At 42.0% G+C, this 23,106-nt stretch overlaps 1 protein-coding gene across 1 annotated transcript in view; it reads right to left on the bottom strand.

Annotated features, from left to right (window-relative positions):
- Nucleotides 1–4,073: 4,073 nt before the first annotated feature.
- CAPN5 (calpain 5) overlaps nt 4,074–23,106 on the bottom strand; it is a 176,651-nt gene continuing 157,618 nt past the window's right edge. Inside the window, exons 12-13 of the mRNA XM_089676752.1 lie at nt 19,885–20,021; nt 4,074–15,747 (exon numbers count right to left, since the gene is read on the bottom strand). Of these exons, the coding sequence (XP_089532878.1) occupies nt 15,565–15,747; nt 19,885–20,021 (320 nt within the window). The 3' untranslated portion in view covers nt 4,074–15,564. The remainder of the gene's footprint in view (nt 15,748–19,884; nt 20,022–23,106) is intronic.

The following is a 23,106-nucleotide window of genomic DNA, read 5'->3' as shown; positions in this document are numbered from 1 at the left end:
ATTGGGCAGAAAAATACATGAAGACTAATTTTCAAACAGTCCTGTTCACTGATGAGTGCCGTGCAACCCTGGATGGTCCAGATGGATAGAGTATTGGATGGTTGGTGGACGGCCACCCTGTTCCAACAAGGCTGCGATGTCAGCAAGGCGGTGGTGGAGTCATGTTTTGGGCCGGAATCATGGGAACAGAGCTGGTCGGCCCCTTTAGAGCCCCCGAAGGTGTAAAGATGACCTCTGCAAAGTATGTGGAGTTTATGACTGACCACTTTATTCCCTGGTACAGAAGGAAGAACTATGCTTTCCGTAATAAAATCATCTTCATGCATGACAATGCACCATCTCATGCTGCAAAGAATACCTCTGCATCAATGGCTGCTATGAGGATGAAAGGAGAGAAAGTCATAGTGTGGCCTCCATCCTCCCCTGACCTCAATCCTATTGAGAACCTTTGGAGCATCCTCAAGCAAAAGATCTATGAGGGTGGGAGGAAGATTACATCCAAACAGCAGCTCTGGGAGGCTATTCTGACATCTTGCAAACAAATTCAAGCAGAAACTGTCCAAAAACTCACAAGTTCAATGGATGCAAGACTTGTGAAGCTGCTATCAAATAAGGGGTCCTATGTTACAATGTAACGTGACCTGTTAAAATGTTTAAAAAGTTAAAATGTTGTTAAAAGTTTGATTGAAATAGCTTTTGATTTCAGTAAATATGCTGCAAACACAACAAATGACAATTTTCAGTTCTTTACAACCTATAAAGTGTTTTGAAACTTACTGTGCGGAATAATTTGGAACAGTGCATTGTAAGTGTTTTATGTTTAAAAAAATCCTGTTATCATTAGGAGGTTTGTTCAATAAAATGTGAATTGTACTCTTAATAGTTGATAACATGAGAATTATGCTGACTGTTATTTACATCAATTATTTAGGTAAATGAGAAAAATATAATTTGCATAATCACTTGGAACTCGGTGTAAATGTAAAATAAATACCCACGTAAATAAAAATAATCATAAATACATACTATGTAATAAAAAATAAACTATTAACCCATTTCCTCCACAGCCTGACTGTCCCTGGCTCACCCCATACATTCATCAGATTTCAGTTCTGGAGGACACCCAGCATCAGCTAGCTCTTTCCTCGCCATTTTCATTCACTGGATTTCAGTTCTTTTAGGCTCGGTTCACACTGCTGCGACTTCGGAGACCCCCAAGTCACATGACATGTGAAATCCCAGGTTAGTCTTACCCTAGGTCAGTGTTTCTCAACTCCAGTCCTCATGGCCCCCCAACAGGTCATGTTTTCAGGATTTCCCTCAGATGAAACAGCTGTGGTAATTACTAAGGCAGTGAAACTGATCAAATCACCTGTGCAAAATAATGGAAATCCTGAAAACATGACCTGTTGGGGGGTCCATGAGGACTGGAGTTGAGAAACACTGCCCTAGGTACACACCTAAGCTTTTTTTTCATTTTGCAGAAACGCAGTACAGTCCATTTAACATGATTTCCTATGGAACAGGTTCACATCTCCGTGGTTTCACCCGGTGCGTTTTCTGGAAAGGGTTCAGGGACTTTTTTGAACGCAAAACGTTACGCTTTTGGTTCTATAGATTTCAATGGGAATGCTGCAGAAAAGCATGTACTATGTTTTTGCCGCGTTTTGCAATTAAAATCTGCCTAGCAACAAGAAAAATTTAAAAAAATGAAAAAAAAAACATGCATTAAAAACGTGTCAAACACGCAAGTGCAAAAAACACAATGCAGAAACGTCTCAAACGCAACCTGCATAGGTGTGAACCTAGACTTAATCAGGACTTTTTTTCAGTGGGGACCTCTACCACTGAATGGGTTACTGGAGGGTCTATTGATGCTGGCTGCTGGGGAATCTATTGTCACTGGAGTGATCTGTTGTTGCCGCAGAGTTTATTGTTGCTGGTGGGGTTCTATTGTTGTGGGAGGCAATTGCTACAAGGAGGGATCTACTGTTGAGGGAGGGGTCTATTGCTGCTGACTGCTAGAAGATCTACTGTATTGTTTCTAGTGGGGGTCTATTGTTTCTGGGGGATCTATTGTTACTAATGGCTCTTTCATTGCTAGGGGGGACTTACTGTTGATGGGGGGCTATTGTTGGGGTGATCTATTGTTCATTGGGGGGTTCTATTGTTGCTGACTGCTAGGAGATCTACTGTATTGTTTCTGGTGGGACTCTATTGTTGATGGGGGATCTAATGTTGCTGGGGATCTATTGTTACTGAGGAATCTTTTGATGCCAGTAGGGACCTATTGTTGATGGGAGGGCTATTGTTGGGGTGATCTTTTGTTCCTTGGGGGTTCTATTGTTGCAGACTGCTAGGAGATCTACTGTAGTTTTGGTGGGGGTCTATTGTTGTTGGGGGGGTTATTGTTGCTGGGGGATCTATTGTTATTGAGGGATCTTTTGATGCTAGTATGGTCCTATTGTTGATGGGGGGCTATTTTTGGGGTGATCTATTCTTCCATGGGGGGTTCTATTGTTGCTGGCTGCAGGGGATCTATTTTACTGCTTTTCTTGTTATTACCACATACAAATGATACTTGGTTCTGAATTCTCTAAAAGGGGCGGTACTGAGAGGTAAGTAGGGGGTGGAACCAAGGGGCAGTGCTCAGAGGTGGGTAGGGGGCGGAGACAAGGAGTGACTCAAAAGGGGAGGAGTTCTGCGCCTACTTTCTGAGAAAAAAAAGCCCTGGTCTTAATTGGCACTACTGAAGTCGCTCTGACTTTAGAAAATGTTCCTGAAGTACTTCAAGGCGACTTCTATCCGACTTGATGCAATTTGGATCCAATATTACAGGAAGATTACCCAGGCAAAGTCGCATGGAATTAAAGTCACACATCGGGCTCCATTCACACTTGTGAGACTTTTATTGCAACTTTACAGTGCGACCTGATCCGACTTTGGCTTTGACCAAGGATGATTGTGCTGTACAAAGTCGCACACAAGTCACATGTATATCATTCAGGTGCGACTTTGGAGAGTATATCTTGAAGTCTATGGCCCTTAAGTCACATGTATATCATTCAGGTGTGACTTTCATGCGACTTTGGATAGTATATCTTGAAGTCTATAGCCCTCAAGTCACATGTATATCATTCAGGTGCGACTTTGGAGAGTATATCTTGAAGTCTATGGCCCTCAAGTCACATGTATATCATTCAGGTGTGACTTTCATGCAACTTTGGATAGTATATCTTGAAGTCTATAGCCCTCAAGTCACATGTATATCATTCAGGTGCGACTTTGGAGAGTATATCTTGAAGTCTATGGCCCTCAAGTCACATGTATATCATTCAGGTGCGACTTTGGAGAGTATACCTTGAAGTCTATGGCCATCAAGTGACATGTATATCATTCAGGTGTGACTTTCATGCGACTTTGGAGAGTATACCTTGAAGTCTATGGCCCTCAAGTCACATGTATATCATTCAGGTGTGACTTTTATGTGACTTTGGAGAGTATACCTTGAAATCTATGGCACTCAAGTTGCATGAAAGTCAGACCAAAGTAGGGCAGGAACTACTGTCAAGTCGCACGGATATGAATGGTACTCATTGGAAAGCATGGGGTGTGACTTTTCATGTGACTTTGGACCCCCAGTCCCCACTCCAAGTGTGAATGGGCTCTTAATCATGGAGGCTCTGCATCACATGTAGAACGCCCACTCCTCCTGGCCGACATCCAACTAGATCAAGGCATTTGGATTATTTGCATAGCTCCACCCAAGATCCAGCCCACTGCTTGCTTTAGGACTGAGGACTCCTGAGAAAAAGACTGAGGCAGAGTGTGGTGAGGTTTTCAGGAAGCTATGTACAGCACGCTGCTGGCCCCTCCCACCAGCCATGATCTGTCTGCATTGCATGGAAAAGCACAGAGAACCAGTGATGACATCACCGTTTCTAAAATAAGGTATGTAATGAAAACCAACAAAAAAAAAAGTTTTTCTTTTTTAATTTGGTCAGCATGGAAGGCGGGAACCAGGGAAGGCACAATATACTCAAATGAAGATTGAGCTTAGAAACCAGACAGGATTGTGGAGACAGACGTTTAATAGAAAGGTATCTCTGTCACATGTTATCGTGATTATAAAGTGCATATCTGTAAACGTAGAATAATGATCAAACATGGAATACAATAGAAAAAGTTTAATCGTCAACAAAAAATATAAAAAATAAACCACAGACCCAAATCGAAAGCAAAACGCACATTGAAATCCTACAGATTTTTTAAAAAAATTACAAAATTGACATTTTCACAGATGAATCATAAGACGTGAAATGTTAAACAGAGGAAAAAAAACAAACATTTGGCATTTTGGACCCGGTAGAGGTGATGGATATCACGGATATGGCTTCAGACTCTCATAGGCACATAGACAAAATACAGAAACGTCCCAGAATCCACCTTCATAGATTGAGGGAGGTCAGCAGCATTAAAGTGTTCCTAAACCCCGGACCCTGCATTCACTATATCAGGTCTCCCCGGACCCTGCATTCACTATATCAGGTCTCCCCGGACCCTGCATTCACTATATCTGATCTCCCAGGATCCTGCATTCACTATATCTGGTCTCCCCGGACCCTGCATTCACTATATCAGGTCTCCCCGGACCCTGCATTCACTATATCTGGTCTCCCCGGACCCTGCATTCACTATATCAGGTCTCCCCGGACCCTGCATTCACTATATCTGATCTCCCAGGATCCTGCATTCACTATATCTGGTCTCCCAGGACCCCGCATTCACTATATCTGGTCTCCCAGGACCCCGCATTCACTATATCTGGTCTCCCAGGACCCCGCATTCACTATATCTGATCTCCCAGGATCCTGCATTCACAATATCTGGTCTCCCACAGTACACAGAACATGGAAATGCAATTATTTTAGTAAATATAAACTGATAGAGCAGTCTTGTGACTTCTATCAGTGTCCAGCAGAGCACTGCATAAAGCTTGTAGGAGGAGTTTTCATTCTCTCCTGACTGTCCTAGGAGGCTGCAGGACCCCTGACCCTCTGTCTAGACAGTGCTGATTGGCCCTGTGCTGATCACATGCACTCTCCCAAGAAAAAAAAACAAAAACCTCTTTGGCAATACACACCAAACTGAGCATGTGCAGCTTGTTCCCAAGGATCTGTTCTATCAACAGATGGATTGGAGACAGTATAAGAAGAAGAGGATCAAACAGCCTTTTTACACAATGCAATTACACAATTAAAGCATGTAGGAGGAGTTTTCATGTTGCTCTAGGTGGATGCAGGACCCCTGACCTCTATCTGGACAGTGCTGATTGGGACTGTACTTTTCACATGTACTCTCCCAAGGGGAAAAGAAAAACCTCTCTAGGAATACACACCAAACAGGGCATGTGCCGAGTGACTCCACCTGATATGTCTTATCAGGAGATAAGAGGGGTACACTGGAAGAAGGGGAGGATCAGAGAAGACAGGATCAAACAGTCTTTTTACACAAAACAGAGTATTAACCCCTTAGGTTCCACAGTGAGTATAACAAGCACGTTTACTGCATATACAGACTGATTTTACTGTTTTGGGTTTAGTAACACTTTAAGTTGAAGAAAAAGAGGGAAAAAAATGAATCGGAATGCATTAAAAATGCACCAGAACGCATGATAAATGTGTCACAAATGTGCATACAGAAACGTATCCGGACTGCATTTCTATGGCGTGAACTTGCCCTTAGTCCAGGTTCACACCTAAGTGTTTTGCAGAAACGCCCAGCAGTCCATGTAACATGATTTCCTATGGGACACGATCACATCTCCGCGTTTGTTGGGACTTTTTTCAAACACAAAACTTTGCGTTTTTGGTGAAATAGACTTCAATGGAGATGCTGCAGAAATGCATCTAGTGCGTTTTTGATGCATTTTGAGTTTTAATCTGCCCAGCAACAGGTTGGAAAAAAAACACACATGTGAAAAAACACACCACAAAAAACACTGCAGAAACGCATCAAAACGCAAACTGCATAGGTGTGACCCTAGCCTTGGGGCCAATTCACACTGACTTGCACGAACATGGATGTACATTTCCACCCTCTTTAGTCGCGCTCTGACATCCGTTGGCATGCATTTCAGCGCGCGTTAAAGCGTACCGCATTTTCGCAGGATATCCTGTGCATTGCGTTGTCATTCGATTACATCCATTGCGTTGCACTAAAATGCATACATGTTGCATTCTAACGTCACGCAGGTCAACGCAGCATTATGGGGTGAACAGGACACATCGGAAATGATGGTTTTTCAGATGTCCTTCCATTGATCTGCGTTTTACAACTGGGCTAAAAACGCAGATCAACGCACTGCTGTGAATTGGCCGTTGCAGATTGCGCAGACTATTTGCCTTTACTAAATCCACCCCAGAAACTCAAAGAAAAGAAGGTCAGTATGGCAGCCAGGAAGGGAACATTTTCGGCAGACACTCTCATGGTCAGTTTCTTTTTTTAAAAAAATGTAAAAATCAGATGATGAGACAAATTCGATTGGCTGCACTGTGCCCTTTTAGGCTCCATTCACACTGGTGCGACTTCAAAATCATGTGAGGGCAGCACAGTGGCTAAATAGTTAGCACTTCTGCCTGGCAGTACTAGGGTCGTTGGTTCGAATCCCAACCACGGCACCACCTGCCTGGAGTTTGCATTCTCTCCCTGTGCCTGCGTGGGTTTCCTCCGGGTACTCCAGTTTTCTCCCACTCTCCAAAGACATGCTGGTAGGTGAATTGGCTCCTGTCTAAATTGTCCCTAGTATGTGTATGTATGAATGTGAGTTAGGAACCTTAGATTGTACACCCCTTGAGGGTTAGGGACTGATGTGAATCAGGGGCGGACTGACCATTCGAGCACTCAGGCACTGCCCAAGGGCCCGCGGTCAGTAGGGGGCCCCATAAAATGCCCCTGGTGCCTTTTATAGGCTATTTTGGGTGTGTTTTGAGTGTGGGCAAGGACACAGGGGCCCCATGATCCCAAATTGCCTGGGGGCCCCATGAGTTGTCAGTCCGCCCCTGATGTGATGTACAATATATATATATAAAGCGCTGCGTAAATTGAAGGCGCTATATAAGTACCTGAAATAAATAAATACATTTTCAATGTGACTTTACGGTGCGACTTTAGATGAGTGCGGCTTTGACCAAGGATAATTGTTTCTGCTGTGCAAAGTCGCACGTACAACATTCATGCAACTTTGGAGGGTTTACATTGAAGTCTATGGCCCTCAAGCAGGGGCGGACTGACAACTCATGGGGCCCCCAAGCAATAGGGGATCATGAGGCCCCCGGGCAATAGGGGATCATGGGGCCCCTGTGTCCTTGCCCAAACTCAAAAAAGCCTATGAAAAAGGAACCAGGGGCATCTCTTGGGGCCCCCTACTGACCCCGGGCAGTGAGTTTCCAAATGGTCAGCCCGCCCCTGCCCTCAAGTCTCATGAAAGTCGGACCAAAGTAGTGCAGGAACTACTTTGAAGTTGCACAGATATACCACAGATGTACCACTAGCCCCTCCCTCTTAGATTGTAAGTTCCCAGGATCAGGCCCTCCTATCCCCCTTGTATTGAACTGTATTGTTGCTGTATTGGCTCCCGTTATATTGTAAAGTGCTGAGCAAACTGTTGGCGCTATATAAATCCTGTATATTAATAATAATAATATGCATGGTACCCATTGGGAAACATGGGGGGTGACTTGTCATGCGACTTTGGACCCCAAAGTTGCATGACAAGTCACATAAGTGTCAATGGAGCCTTAAAGAGCACCTGTCATGTTTTGCTCACCTAGTGATATGCCTGCCGCCATGGAACTAGCAAGTTGCGCAGCAGCAGCGCCTCCAGCTGGGCTGGTGACATAGAAAGCACTTCCCTTGCTCTGTCAAAAATGAAAACGTTTTGGCTGGAGTTCACCTTTAGGAAAGCTGCTGCTGGGAAAAAAAAAAAAAAAACTGTTGTACATTTTTCAGCAGTCACCTTTAGGCTTGGTTCACATATATGCATTTTGCTTTCTCCGGTGCATTTTTCAGTTTGTTTTACGTATTTCTACACACATATTTTACATGTTTTTACAGCGTTTTGAATTTTGTTCAGCTCTTTTTTTTTTTTGTTAAAGTGGAATATTTTTTTCTAGTTACTGGACAAAATAAAAATTAAAAACAAAATGCGGCAAAAACGCATTACCATGCGTTTCAGCAGCTTCTCCATTGAACTCTAGTGTAGCAAAAACGCTGCTTCTTGCTTTAAAAAAAAAACGCAGCAGCTCAAAAAAGCATCAATGTGAACATGTTCCATAGGAAACCATGTTAAATGGACTGTAGTGCGTTTCTGCAGAAAGCAATAAAAAACGCATTGGTGTGAGCGGAGCCTGATACCTGAAGATGGGCGAGGAGGACAGCTGGCTCACTGGGGTGAATTATACATACACAGCTCTCCACATCAATGCTGGCCGTCTCAGTGGCCCTGTACCACAGTGATGGTGGTAGAGCTGCTCCCAGAACTCCCCCCCAGCAGAGGGAGTGAGGTCTCCACTGCAAGGAGAGCTAGAATCCCCACACAATGTTGTAGCTGCGGGCGGTCTTCTGGCTCACCTTCACTGGCTGTGGGTGCTGAACTAATGGGGGCGCGTTTTACCCCGGGGTAGTGAACTTGGATTGGAAAAGTGTCACATCCATCACATCTTTATTTCCATTGCTTCAAAAAGCTTTATTTCTACATGAATACATTCCGAAGACCAAGTCACATCACCATAGCTTTCTGCTAGACCCAGCTCATTCCTTACTGACGCGTTTCGCCCCAACAGAGGCTTAAGCTGGCCATACATGGATCAAAAGGTGACTGGTTCAGCAGAGACCGGCTAAATTTTGATCCATGTATTGGCACCCTGGTTGTACACAAGTCAATCCACTGATCAACCTGTGTACAACCAGCCTGTCGGGTTTTTCCAGAACGATTAGTGCCACTGGCTATAAGCTGGCAACCCTAATCATTGTGTTCTGCAGGCAGGGAAGGCTCCCTGCAATCCCCGCCACGATGTGGGAATGATTCCCCCATCAACACTGAGTGTGTCAATGGGGGGGGAATCGAGCACAGATGGAAGGAAAGAACATTGCATAAGCTATGGCCTGCTTCAGTCAAACCCTTGGTGACTCAGCTCATGTAGGGGTGAAATGCGTCAGTAGGGTTAGCTATGTGCTTTGACTTGGTCTTGTGAATGTACAAGTTTCAATAAAGTTCTTTAAAAAAAAAAAAAGAAAAAAAAAGATACAACGGATGTTTGAATTTAGGACGCCGGGAAAAACGCACTCACATCAAAGCCAACACCCACATTCAGTCGCCAAACCCTTGCTGACTCAGCTCATGTAGGGGTGAAATGCGTCAGTGGGGTTTGCCGGAGAGCTATGTGCTTTGACTTGGTCCTGTGAATGTAGAAGTTTCAATAAAGTTCTTTAAAAAAATTAAAAAAAAAAAGATACAACGGATGTTTGAATTTAGGATGCTGGGAAAAATGCACTCACATCAAAGCCATCACCCACAGACAGTCATCAAACCCTTGGTGACTCAGCTCATGTAGGGGTGAAATGCGTCAGTTGGGTTTGCTGGAGAGCTATGTGCTTTGACTTGGTCTTGTGAACGTACAGGATTCAATAAAGTTCTTTAAAGAAATGAAAAAAGATACAACGGATGTTTGAATTTAGGACGCCGGGAAAAATGCACTCACATCAAAGCCATCACCCACAGTCAGTCGCCAAACCCTTGCTGACTCAGCTCATGTAGGGGTGAAATGCGTCAGTAAGGTTTGCCAGAGAGCTATGTGCTTTGACTTGGTCTTGTGAACGTACAGGATTCAATAAAGTTTTTTAAAGAAATGAAAAAAAGATACAACGGATGTTTGAATTTAGGACGCCGGGAAAAGCGCAATCACATCAAAGCCATCACCCACAGTCAGTCATCAAACCCTTGCTGACTCAGCTCATGTAGGGGTGAAATGCGTCAGTAAGGTTTGCTGGAGAGCTATGTGCTTTGACTTGGTCTTGTGAATGTAGAAGTTTCAATAAAATTCTTCAAAAAAATAAAAAAAAAAGATACAACGGATGTTTGAATTTAGGACGCCGGGAAAAATGCACTCACATCAAAGCCATCACCCACAGTCAGTCATCAAACCCTTGGTGACTCAGCTCATGTAGGGGTGAAATGCGTCAGTAAGGTTTGCCAGAGAGCTATGTGCTTTGACTTGGTCTTGTGAACGTACAGGATTCAATAAAGTTTTTTAAAGAAATGAAAAAAAGATACAACGGATGTTTGAATTTAGGACGCCAGGAAAAGCGCAATCACATCAAAGCCATCACCCACAGACAGTCATCAAACCCTTGCTGACTCAGCTCATGTAGGGGTGAAATGCGTCAGTAAGGTTTGCTGGAGAGCTATGTGCTTTGACTTGGTCTTGTGAACGTACAGGATTCAATAAAGTTTTTTAAAGAAATGAAAAAAAGATACAACGGATGTTTGAATTTAGGACGCCGGGAAAAGCGCAATCACATCAAAGCCATCACCCACAGTCAGTCATCAAACCCTTGCTGACTCAGCTCATGTAGGGGTGAAATGCGTCAGTAAGGTTTGCTGGAGAGCTATGTGCTTTGACTTGGTCTTGTGAATGTAGAAGTTTCAATAAAGTTCTTCAAAAAAAAAAAAAAGATACAACAGATGTTTGAATTTAGGACGCCGGGAAAAAGGCACTCACAGTCAGTCACCAAACCCTTGGTGACTCAGCTCATGTAGGGGTGAAATGCGTCAGTAGGGTTTGCTGGAGAGCTACGTGCATTGACTTGGTCTTGTGAACATCAAAGCCATCTCCTACAGTCAACGGCTTCTCATCACCTAAGTGAAGGGATGGACGCTGCTCAACCTACCCCAGGAGTCCAATGTTGAGGAATGGCCTCAGCCACCATTCTGGCCACGCCTGCTGATGCATTTTGCCTGTGCCCACCAGGGCTTGGTCACAGAGGTCCTCACTATTCTCATCACCTAAACCACGGATGTCCAACTGGCGACCCTCCAGCTGTAGCCAAACTACAAGTCCCATGAGGCATTGCAAGATTGACAGTTACAAGCATGACCCTCAAAGCTAGAGGCATGATGGGACTTGTAGTTTCACAACAGCCAGAGGGCCACCAGTTTGACACCCTTGAGATTCCTAAACCAGCAAAACCCTCATTTTACCGATTATTGAAGAGGAAGAAAGATATAAAATCTATGATCTGGCACCAGTAAATCTTAATCATGCCCATTCATTTGTATACCGTGACAATGAGGTTATAGGCGAAGCATGCTCTGCAACATAACAAGAATATGTACACAAGGAGGCAGACATCCAAGCAGTTTGGTCTAGAGCAAAGAATCGACCTGCGGAAGATCAGATCGGTCAACAATCGTTATAAAGGGCAGATCTGTCATTTCTCCATAACTTGCCAGTCTTACATTGACAGTACGGCTTCACCTATTAAAAGACAAAATTTCATGGACTGGAATTATTTTTTTATTGAAGTCCCAGCAACTGGCCGGTGTTTGTACCCAAGGGGCCTATTTATACAACACTTGTTGGGGCGCACGTCACCCACATTCATGAAAGCCGGATAAATCTTCCCTGTACAGGCGTACCTCGGTTTACCAACTCCTCGGTTAACGTAACTTTTGGTTTACGAATGAAAATCCATTGAAAATAATTCCTCGGTTTACTAATTTTTTTTCGCAATACAAAGCAAGTTTCCCCAGGATGCATTGCGTCTGGGAGGTTTATAGCGCCGACCCCGTACCTTTAGAGTGCACTTTATAAAGAGTTGTGAACAGATAAGACATTTTTTTTTACTTTTTTCTGACCTCTGGAACGGATTAATTGGTTTTCAATGCCTTTACGAATTTTTTTTACAATGCAAAGCAAGTTTCCCCAGGATGAGCCTGGGAAGTATATAGCAGCAACCCTGTGCATGCTGGAGTCTGTGGGTAGCACATGGAGTCGAGTGTGGAGCTGTTGAATTGGTTTTTGCATCGTTTCTGACCTCCGGAATGGATTAATTGGTTTTCAATGCATTTACAAATTTATTTGCAATACGAAGCAAGTTTCCCCAGGATGTATTGCACCTGGGAGGTTTATAACGCCAGCCCTGTGCCTTTAAAGTGCAGTTTTTGGTTTTGAACAGATAAGACTTTTTCTTTCTTTATTCTGACCTCCGGAACGGATTAATTGGTTTTCAATGCCTTTACGATTTTTTTTTACAATGCGAAGCAAGTTTCCCAAGGATGCATTGCGTCTGGGAGGTTTATAGTGCCGACCTCGTGCATGCTGGAGTCTGTAGGTAGCACATGGAGTCGAGTGTGGAGCTGTTGAATTGGTTTTTGCATCGTTTCTGACCTCCGGAATGGATTAATTGGTTTTCAATGCATTTACAAATTTATTTGCAATACGAAGCAAGTTTCCCCAGGATGTATTGCACCTGGGAGGTTTATAACGCCGGCCCTGTGCCTTTAAAATGCAGTTTTTGGTTTTGAACAGATAAGACTTTTTTTTTTACTTTTCTCTGACCTCCGGAATGGAATAATTGGTTTTCAATGCCTTTACAAATTTTTTTTACAATACGAAGCAAGTTTCCCCAGGATGCATTGCGTCTGGGAGGTTTATAGTGCCGGCCTCGTGCATGCTGGAGTCTGTGGGTAGCACATGGAGTCGAGTGTGGAGCTATTGAATTGGTTTTTGCATCGTTTCTGACCCCTGGAACGGATTCATTGGTTTTCAATGCATTTACAAATTTATTTGCAATACGAAGCAAGCTTCCCCAGGATGCATTGCGCTTGGGAGGTATATAGCACCAGCCTTTAAAGTGCACTTTTTGGTTTTGAACAGATAAGACTTTTTTTTTACTTTTTTCTGACCTCCAGAACGGATTAATTGGTTTTCAATGTATTTACGATTTCTCAATGTGAAGCAAGTTTCCCTAGGATGCATTGCGCTTGGGAGGTTTATAGCACCGACCCCGTACCTTTAAAGTGCACTTTATAAAGAGCTTTGAACAGATAAGACTTTTTTTTTACTTTTTTCTGACCTCCGAAACGGATTAATTGGTTTTCAATGCATTAACGATTTTTTTTCGCAATACGAAGCAAGTTTCCCCAGGATGTATTGCACCTGGGAGGTTTATAGCACCAGCCCGGTGCCTTTAAAGTGCAGTTTTTGGTTTTGAACAGATAAGACTTTTTTTTACCTTTTCTGACCTCCGGAACGGATTAATTGGATTTCAATGCATTTACAAATTTTTTTTACAATACGAAGCATGTTTCCCCAGGATGAATTGCGCCTGAGAGGTATATAGCGCCGGCCCTGTGCATGCTGGAGTCTGTGGGTAGCACGTGGAGTCGAGTGTGGAGGTGTTGGAGCGGTTTTTGCATTGAGTTTTGAAGCCAGTCTTGAAATTTTTAATCGGTTCCCTGTACAGTATGTATGCCTTTAGAGTGCACTTTATAAAGAGTTTTGAACAGATAAGACTTTTTTTTTTACTTTTTTCTGACCTCCAGAACGGATTAATTGGTTTTCAGTGCATTCCTATGGGAAACCACATTTTTTTACAAATTTTTCGCAATACAAAACGTCCCGGAGAACCCATTATATACATAAACCAAGGTATGCCTGTATTATCTGTAATAGATTAATTCCTATGATCTTCAGCGCCATCTAGCGGCCAAAATGCAGTATATTATCTCATTGAGGAATTTCAGAAAACTATTCTGTATTTTGGCCACTAGATGGAGCTGACGATCATGGGAATTCATCTATTAGAGAAAATATTGGGAAAGTTCTTCCAGCCTCCACAAGCGTGTGCAACAGAGACCCCAGACATTGGCCCCCCAATGCGACCCTAGATATTCAGAGTACTCAGTACTCATCGTGAAGCACATGAAGATGTACATGGCGCAGGTGTCAGACGAACATTACGTGTACGAATTGGGCCGCCCATACATAACCTGGGCTCATAGGCAGGCACTTTGATCCTTGGGTGTTTTGCACTTGTACCGGAATTACCAAAGAGGGGGATGTCTCTAACCAAAAATTGGATTGGTTTATATTCACTGCAGAATCATTTTTTCTGCGTTCCTTGGAGGGCACCTGCTTTCAAATAATCATCGCCTTCTCCTGCAGGTGGCGTTATCCCCAGCAGGTGAGAATCTAAGTCAAGGTTCACACCTATGCGTTTTGCGGTGCATTTTGCAAAAAAGCACTACAGTCCATTTAACATGATTCCTATGGGACAAGTTCGCATCTCCGCGTGCATTTTTTGGAAAGGATCAGGGACTTTTTTTTTCAAACGCAAAATGTTGCATTTTGGTTCTATAGACCTCAATGGAGAAATGAATGTAGTGTAGTTTTTTTTTTATGCGTTTTAATTTGCCCAGCAACAAGTTGGCAGAAAAAAAAAACACACAAAACGCATGTGCAAAAACGCAAAAAAACACTGCAGAAACGCAAACTCCATAGGTGTGAACCGAGCCTAAAGCAGAGCCATGTCTCCAACGAACAAAGAAGAAAATAGGATTTTTTTTGTACACTGTGCATTCACTGGAGGTATGTTGGATGTTGAAGATGTTTTGGCGGCTTCAGATCAAAGGGACAATCCTAGTCAGGGGCCACCAGAGAAGAAAGTAGACATGCCTGTCCCCCTGCCAGCATACTGTAAAGGACCCTTGGTCTGTGTGTGGAAGCAGTGACCACTCTGCAGAGATCCAACACCCCCCCCTGTGTCAGACCTATAGATCTGCAATCAGCTCATGCTCCATGCAGATTGGACAGCTCAGGCTCTGACTCAGCAGGAGACATGATGGATCTCTGCAGAGAGACCACTGCTTCCACACAGATCGCTGGTCTTTCTATACACCATGCTGGAAGAGAACTGACTTTTCTACTCCGTATGTGGCTGCTTTCTAATGTAAGACTTTGCACATCTCTTCTATTAATGCAGCTGGAATGTTTTTTTTTTAGGCGACTTAAGCTGAAAGTTCAGTTGGGCTTTAAAAAGCACCGTCAGCTTCACCTAGAAGTCCACAGAAAATAGAATTTGATAAATACATTGGTTGATATCCTAAAAGGAATATAAAAAACTTGTTAGTGATATGATCTTAACATAATGATTTGTTATTGGCAATAAATTCTTCCTATAGTAGATGCAATACTAAATATAATGACTTGAATAGACCTGAATGAAGGAGGACAGCAAGATATGGCCGTGTAGTCACCGATTACCAGCACTGAATGCGGTCCCCTGTAAGTTTGTTTGGCCTTGAAAAGCATACAGACCACATGCATCTCGCTGGATAGTTTACTATATGGTCATCGGTGGATATTGGTGAATAAGGAGGACACGAGAAGATGCACCAAGGTGTCCATGGTCTGTAAAGAAGCTCAACCGTCCAACAATCCTTGGTCTTCCAAAAGGCACCCACTGTGGAGATGTCTATCTGGCGGTTATGGCACATGGCGGTTAAATGCCGGTGAGGGTGTTGCAGGTGAACAGGACCAGCTGGACAGAACCAGAAACCTGAGGATTGGATTTGTTACTCTTGTCCTGGAGGGGGAGGCTGTGCTGGGACTGCTGATTGTTGGCTTCTGCGGAGAGGACCACTTGACCCATGAATTCATCCTTCACTATGTTGTGATTCCAGACCTGGAAGAACAAAGGGATGGGAGACTAAAAAAAATAAAAACACAATGAAAACCACCCAGGTGCAGTAGGGCGCGTGGTTGGTCACTCCCCTCCATCACACGAGATCAGGGTGGATAAAAATCAATGATTTTTTTAAAAAATTCAAAAAAATCGGATTTTTTTATTTAAATCGGATTTTTTTTATTTAAATCGGATTTTTTTGAATAAAATGCTTTTTGAGGAAAATATATTACCATCCAAAGGTTATTCCATCATGAAATAAAGATTAGTTTTTTAATTATGTAGAATAAGGCTGTATATGTTTAATGTTTTTGGTAAATAAATTCCATGAATCCATTCACAATGTCATGCTCTTCCAGAGGTTTCTGTAAGATTATTGGGCAGTTTCTCTGCCTACAAGATATTATCACAGATGATTGGTTTACTTTTGCAGTTCTCAAAACTGAATTTGACTCAGCGGAGATCACATGCCTCTTCTTCACAGCAAAAATGTTATAACATGAACAGAGTTAAGAAAAAGACCTTCATCCTAACTTCTACAAACCTATGAATACAGAATCAACCCCTTCACTGCTAAGTTTCAAGAAGTTCAGTGAATAGAATAGAAACAATATTTTTCTGATTGTTTGGAGTGGAATAGATCTGCACAAGAAGAAAGTGAAACTAAGTGTGAGGAGGAAGGGGCTGACAGTCTACGTTTCTTAAAATATATATATTTTGTTTAGCCAAATTAGTTACCAAACATGGATGTTTAAGCAAATCACATATGCTGGAATGTTATTGTTTCAGATGAATAAATCTATTTAAATTGTTATTATTAAGGTAATGATTATTTTTCTCCTTCCTAAGTACAACAGAAAAGTTGTCCAAATATGAATGATTAACCTATTAAACTGGGGATAAAAAAACTAATAAGAAAAGTTGTTATTCTAAAAATCTTCATCTACTATGAAGATTTTTAATAATATACTATGTATATTAAAGTTATACCAGCAAGAATTAGTCTTTATGTAGAAAACTAGGATTTAAATCAAGCCTTACTGACTAGTGATTTAAATCAAATCCACCCTGCACGAGATGGTGCTTCTGATTGGTCGATCAGGAACCCAGCGCTGTATTATGAGGTTGGGGAGAAAGCCCTCAGCCCTCTGATGGCTCCAAAACTTGACTTGTTTTCTGGGGGTTTTGTCTCTACACTTTTAGCAGACCATATGCAGAACAAAGGATAGGCAAGTTTAAAGAGCCCCTGTCACCAACCAAAAAAAATGCAGGTAAAAGCACAGAAGAAAATCAAGTAAATGAAATGAGAACTTGCAATGCTTTTCCTTTCCATAAATGTTTTTCTATTCACTTGCCATATGCCTATGAACTTGCCCGAAATTTTGACTACTCCAACAAGAATCAAATCCCTTTGGCGACCCCCCTCTGAGGACATATTTGTACACGATACGCGTCAGGAGGAGCCACATCACGCCGTGACGTCACGGCACCGGAGCAACGTGGAGCTCCGGTGTCCATCTTTAATACCAGATGGTTAGTCCTGTCTGTTTGACCCTTATTTGATGCATCACAATAAAGTTGTTTATAACTATTACACTATGGGAGTTTCCTTGTACTTACCCCCGGGGGAGCTCTTTAACCCCTCGCCTACAGGGTACTTACACCCCCTACCTGCCCAGGCCAATTTTCAGCTTTTAGCACTGTCACACTTTGAATGACAATTGCGCGGTCATGCAACACTGTACCCATATGAAATTTTTATAATTTTTTGGAGACAGATAGAGCTTTCTTTTGCTGGTATATAATCACTATGGGATTTTTATTTTTTCTTAAACAAACAATTCTGTAAATAAGTAATTTTTCTCCTTCACTGATGTGCGCTAATGAGGCTGCAGTGATGGGCACTGATAGGTGGCTCACGCTGACAGCTCGAGAGGAGAGAAATGCCGGTAACCAGCATTTCCGTGTTTACATGTGATCAGCTGTGATTGGACACAGCTGATCACATGACCGATCCGACATCTTTGGCTCTTTCCATGATCCGCTGTGTCTGCGGGACACAGCGCACTGGAGATCGCCGCGCTGCACGCTCCCTGAGCTGCGCATGCACAATGAGAATGGAAGGACGTCATAGGACGTCCTATCAGAATGAGAAAACCACCTTGCGCCCGTCATTGTTCTATAGGGCGGGCGGAAGGTGGTTAACCCAGCAGACCCACTACTCTAGGATGGATTGCCATACCCTGAAGGTTGATCTGCATATCCAGAGAGTTACTTCAGGTTGAATGCAAAGGAGTTTTATAAGGACGAGGACCATCTTTACCAACCCCATAACATCTAACCTGACGACCCACCATCTCTGAGAGGGAAGTCCATCTACCTAATACTTGTCTGATGACATCTGGATTTTAACATAAGGCGCAATAATTATTACCTTTACCACTATTGCACTGATACTGGATCCAGAGTCATTAAGCACGAGAGTCACTTTATATACTGTTTACATTGGAACTTTTTGATATACCATTTCTGATTTTAGATTGAATTATTTAATTGGTGTTTATAGTGATTTTTTACGCAGAGTCCTTTGGACAATTTATTTATTTATCCCAGTGCTGCACTTTCTTGTCTATTAGGGCTCGTTCACACTAGGCTGTTTTGCCAACGCTTGCCAAACGCCCCTATAGCGTTTGGCAAGCGTTGGTCCGGCGTTTGCGGAGCGTTTTGTAACGCTCGGCAAACGCTCCGCAAACGCCGCATGCGCGGTTTAGCGGCGGTTGCTAGGCGTTTGCCGAGCGTTAATAACGCCCCACAAACGCCTATAATGCAGTTTGAGTGGTGTTACCGCTCCGCAAACGCCTCGCAACCGCACCGCAAACGCCGGCCGGGCGTTTGCGGAGCGGCACCATAGACGAGAATAGGAGGCTTCAAAGCCTCCTGACTCGTCCAGAGGCGTCCGTTTTGCCGCGACGCAACGCGACGCAAACGCTCCTGTTAGAACAGCACCATGTGCTGTAATGTGCAGAATTGGCAGAGGCGTTTGGGAAGCGGTAAAAACGCTTCCCAAACGCCTCTCTGCCGCCTGCACACAAGGCTAATGTGAACGTAGCCTTACAAATCCCTAGCAGCTTCCCTCGTCCATGTCACTGCCCTCTCCTTTTCTGGGAGTGTCTAATTACTGTCTGTGCTGGCCCAGCTCCTCCACTCCTCTCTTCACTTACCTACATGACATAATATATCTAACATTTAAGACTGCAGTACCACATCCCTAAATGTATCCTATATACACACACACACACATATATATATATATATATATATACACACACACATCTATGTATACACACACACATCTATATATATATATACACACACACATCTATGCATACACACACATCTATATATACACACACATAAAGGTAGGACAAACACATGCGTATATTAATAAAAAAATATAGTGTGTGTGTGTGTACACACACACATCTATCTATCTATACACATCTATCTACCTGCCTACCTAATATATATATATATATATATATATATATATATATATATATATATATATATATATATACACATATACATATACACACACACACACATATATATGTGTATATATGTGTATATGTATAGATTTATATATATATATATTTATATTAGGTAGGCAGGTAGATAGATGTGTATAGATAGATAGATGTGTGTGTGTGTATATATATATATATATATATATATATATATATATACACATACATACATACACACACACACACACACACTATATAGATTTTTTTTTATTAATATACGCATGTGTTTGTCCTTCCTTTTTGGTTTTGGACATACCACATGACCTGATATATAGCTACCAAGAGAGGCGCAAAGGGAAATACTAAAACACAGCCTAAATTAAAGTGCATCTAAGCCCAAAAGATGTTTAAATGTAGAAGCTGCATTAGTTTTCCTTTTTTTATTTTGCTTTTTTCATGGTCTTGCCAGTTATAATTCTAGTCCTAGAAATAGAGTTGTCACCTGAGGCTGCTCTCAAAACCACCTGTACCATTTTACTGAGTACAGCTACCAATGAATTGATCACAATCAGTACATAAATAATTGTTACGCATTATTCAGCTGATTTACCTGAACAATAATAGGCTGTCCAGGTTTCTTTCGGAAGAACAAGCCTTTGACATCAAATTTGGGATCCAAGTTGTCCTTGATGACTGGAGATTGAACTTTGTGCCCTTCACAGCTAATGATGACATATGGATCAGCGCCTTAAAAAAAGAAACAAAAAATGTATAGCACATTAGTTTCTGCCAGCTCCAAGAACTATTTAATACTTATTGAATTCTCTATATTAAAAGCACAAAAGTAAAAAAGAAAAAAAAGTTTGTTTTCCCACAGTTTAACCAATTTAACCAGTAATCATTTAAATGTGTTGTATTACTATCACTGTAGATAGATGTGTGTATATATATATATATATATATATATATATATATATATATATATATATATATATAGAGAGAGAGAGAGAGAGAGAGAGAGAGAGAGATCTATATATATATATATATATATATATATATATATATATATATATATATATATATATATATATATATATATATATACACACACACACACATTTTTCCATTCATCCTTCCTTCGATGACATGAAGTTTGCCAGTACCGTATGCTGAAAAACAGCCCCACACCATGATGCTCCCACCTTCATGCTTCACTGTTGGTATGGTGTTTTTGGGGTGTAGTGCAGTGCCATTTGACCTCCAAACATGATGTGTATTATGGCATCCAAAGAGGTCTCATCTGATCAGACTATATTCTCCCAGTATTTCACAGGCTTGTATAAATGTTGTGCAACAAACTTTAAACGAGCTTCAACATGCTTTTTCTTCAGCAATGGAGTCTTGAGTGGTGAGCATGCATACGGGGCCATGGTGGTTGGAGGCATTACTTATTGTTTTCTTTGAAATAATTGTATCTGGTAATTCCAGGTCTTTCTAAATCTCTCCACAAGTGGACCTCTTGGACAACTCTTCTGATAATTCTATTTATCTCGGTTTATGGTGAAATAATGTTTTGCACTTCTGGATTATGGCCCCAATAGTGCTCACTGGTACATTCAGAAGTTTAGAAATCCTTTTGTAACCAATGTCATCAGTATGTTTTGCAGCAATAAGATTGCAAAGGTCTTGAGAGAACTCTTTGCTTTTACCCATCATGAGATGACACCTTGCTAATGAGACACCTTTTTACAGGCCATCAGTTCAGACTGAACCAGTTAATGTTAATTAGCACTAACAAGGGGCAGGATTGCTTTCTAGTTACTGATAGATTTCAGCTGGTGTCGTGCCTGTTTGTGTATCCCTTTCTTCATGTGTTCAATACTTTTTCTCAGTTTCATTCCATTTTATTATAAATAACGTAATTTCTAAACTTATTTATTTTGGTTTCTTTGTATGTATGGATTGCATGGGTTGTTACCGACATGTGGTGAAAATTTTAGTCAATAGCACCTTTATTTATTTATTTCAGGTACTTATATAGCGCCGTCAATTTACACAGCGCTTTACATATATATTGTACATTCACATCAGTCCCTAACCCTCAAGGGGCGTACAATCTAAGGTCCCTAACTCACATTCATACATACACATACTAGGGACAATTTAGACAGGAGCCAATTCACCTACCAGCATGTCTTTGGAGAGTGGGAGCAAAACAGAGTACCCAGAGAAAACCCACGCAGGCACAGGGAGAACATGCAAACTCCGGGCAGGTGGTGCCGTGGGCTGAGATTCAAACCAATGACCCGAGTACTGCCAGGCAGAAGTGCTAACCATTTAGCCACTGTGCTGCCACACCTTTAGAAATATATCTACCGAGAAAAACGGTGACGGGTTCAATACCTATTTTACCTGCTGTGTGTGTATGTATGTATGTATGTATGTATGTATGTATGTATATATATATATATATATATATATATATATATATATTCTTTTTACCACCGAAAATTATTTAATTACTTGTAACAAGAGCACAAAAGAAAAAAATTGAAAGTAATGCTTCTTTCATAGTCTGATTAATGACCATTTTTAAGGGGTTGTAATACTGCCGCTGTAGATACAAAGTGCCATAATTTCTGTCACTGGTCAAACTGGCCAAGAAAAACGAAATAGGGAAAAAAGGGAAACAAGGAGTGATCCTGGTAATCAAGAGATCAACCAAATGACATTTGACAATTTTGCTGTTACAAAAAATGATACATTGTAATTAGCTGCTCTTCAAAAACACATAACACCCCAGTCACCACGATCCCGACTTTGAAATCGTGCGACTTACAGTGAAGTCACACAATTTCAAAGTCGGATGACATGCCGATTTATGGTGCCATTTGCAAGACATCTGACACTGCTTTAGTAATCGGTGCGGCTCCGACCAAGTCAGAACTGCACCGATATGACCAGGGGCGGACTGACCATTTGTTAACTCGGGCACTGCCCGAGGGCCCGGGGTCATTAGGGGGCCCCATGAGATGCCCCTGGTTCCTTTTTCAGATGCTTTTTTGAGTTTGGGAAACGTCGGCCACTTGAGTTTCAAGTGGCCGACGTTACCATCAATGGTAAAAAAAAAATCGGCCGATTTTCATCCCGTCTAGAGCCGGCAAAAAGTGTCCCTGCAGAGAGCTCTGCTATTTCTTTGACAGTTCTCTGACAGTTCCTTGACATTTATAGAGGTTGCAACAATGTATATATTTGTTTCCATTTAGGATACAGATGTTTTTATTCGGAAACAAATAGATACAATGTTGCAACCGCTGTAAATGTCAAGGAACTGTCAGAGAACTGTCAAAGAAATAGCGGAGCTCTCTGCAGAGACACTTTTTGCTGGACTGGAATTCCTCTTATTTTCATCCTACTTCTTCTTCATCCTCATCCTCTTCTTCTTCTTCATCCTCATCCTCTTCTTCTTCTTCATCCTCATCCTCTTCTTCTTCTTCTTCATCCTCTTCGTCTTCTTCTTCTTCTTCACCCTCTTCTTCACCCTCTTCTTCACCCTCTTCTTCTGCTTCTTCTTCACCCTCTTCTTCTGCTTCTTCTTCACCCTCTTCTTCTGCTTCTTCTTTACCCTCTTCTTCTGCTTCTTCTTCTTCACCCTCTTCTTCTTCTTCTTCACCCTCTTCTTCTTCTTCTTCACCCTCTTCTTCTTCTTCTTCACCCTCTTCTTCTTCTTCTTCACCCTCTTCTTCTTCTTCTTCACCCTCTTCTTCTTCTTCACCCTCTTCTTCTTCTTCTTCACCCTCTTCACCCTCTTCTTCTTCTTCTTCTTCTTCTT

Source organism: Staurois parvus, unplaced genomic scaffold, assembly GCF_062004578.1.
Source record: "Staurois parvus isolate SC_StPar_1 unplaced genomic scaffold, SC_StPar_1.0 ptg000173l, whole genome shotgun sequence".
Lineage (NCBI taxonomy): Eukaryota > Metazoa > Chordata > Amphibia > Anura > Ranidae > Staurois > Staurois parvus.
This window is presented reverse-complemented; position numbering and strand designations above follow the sequence as displayed.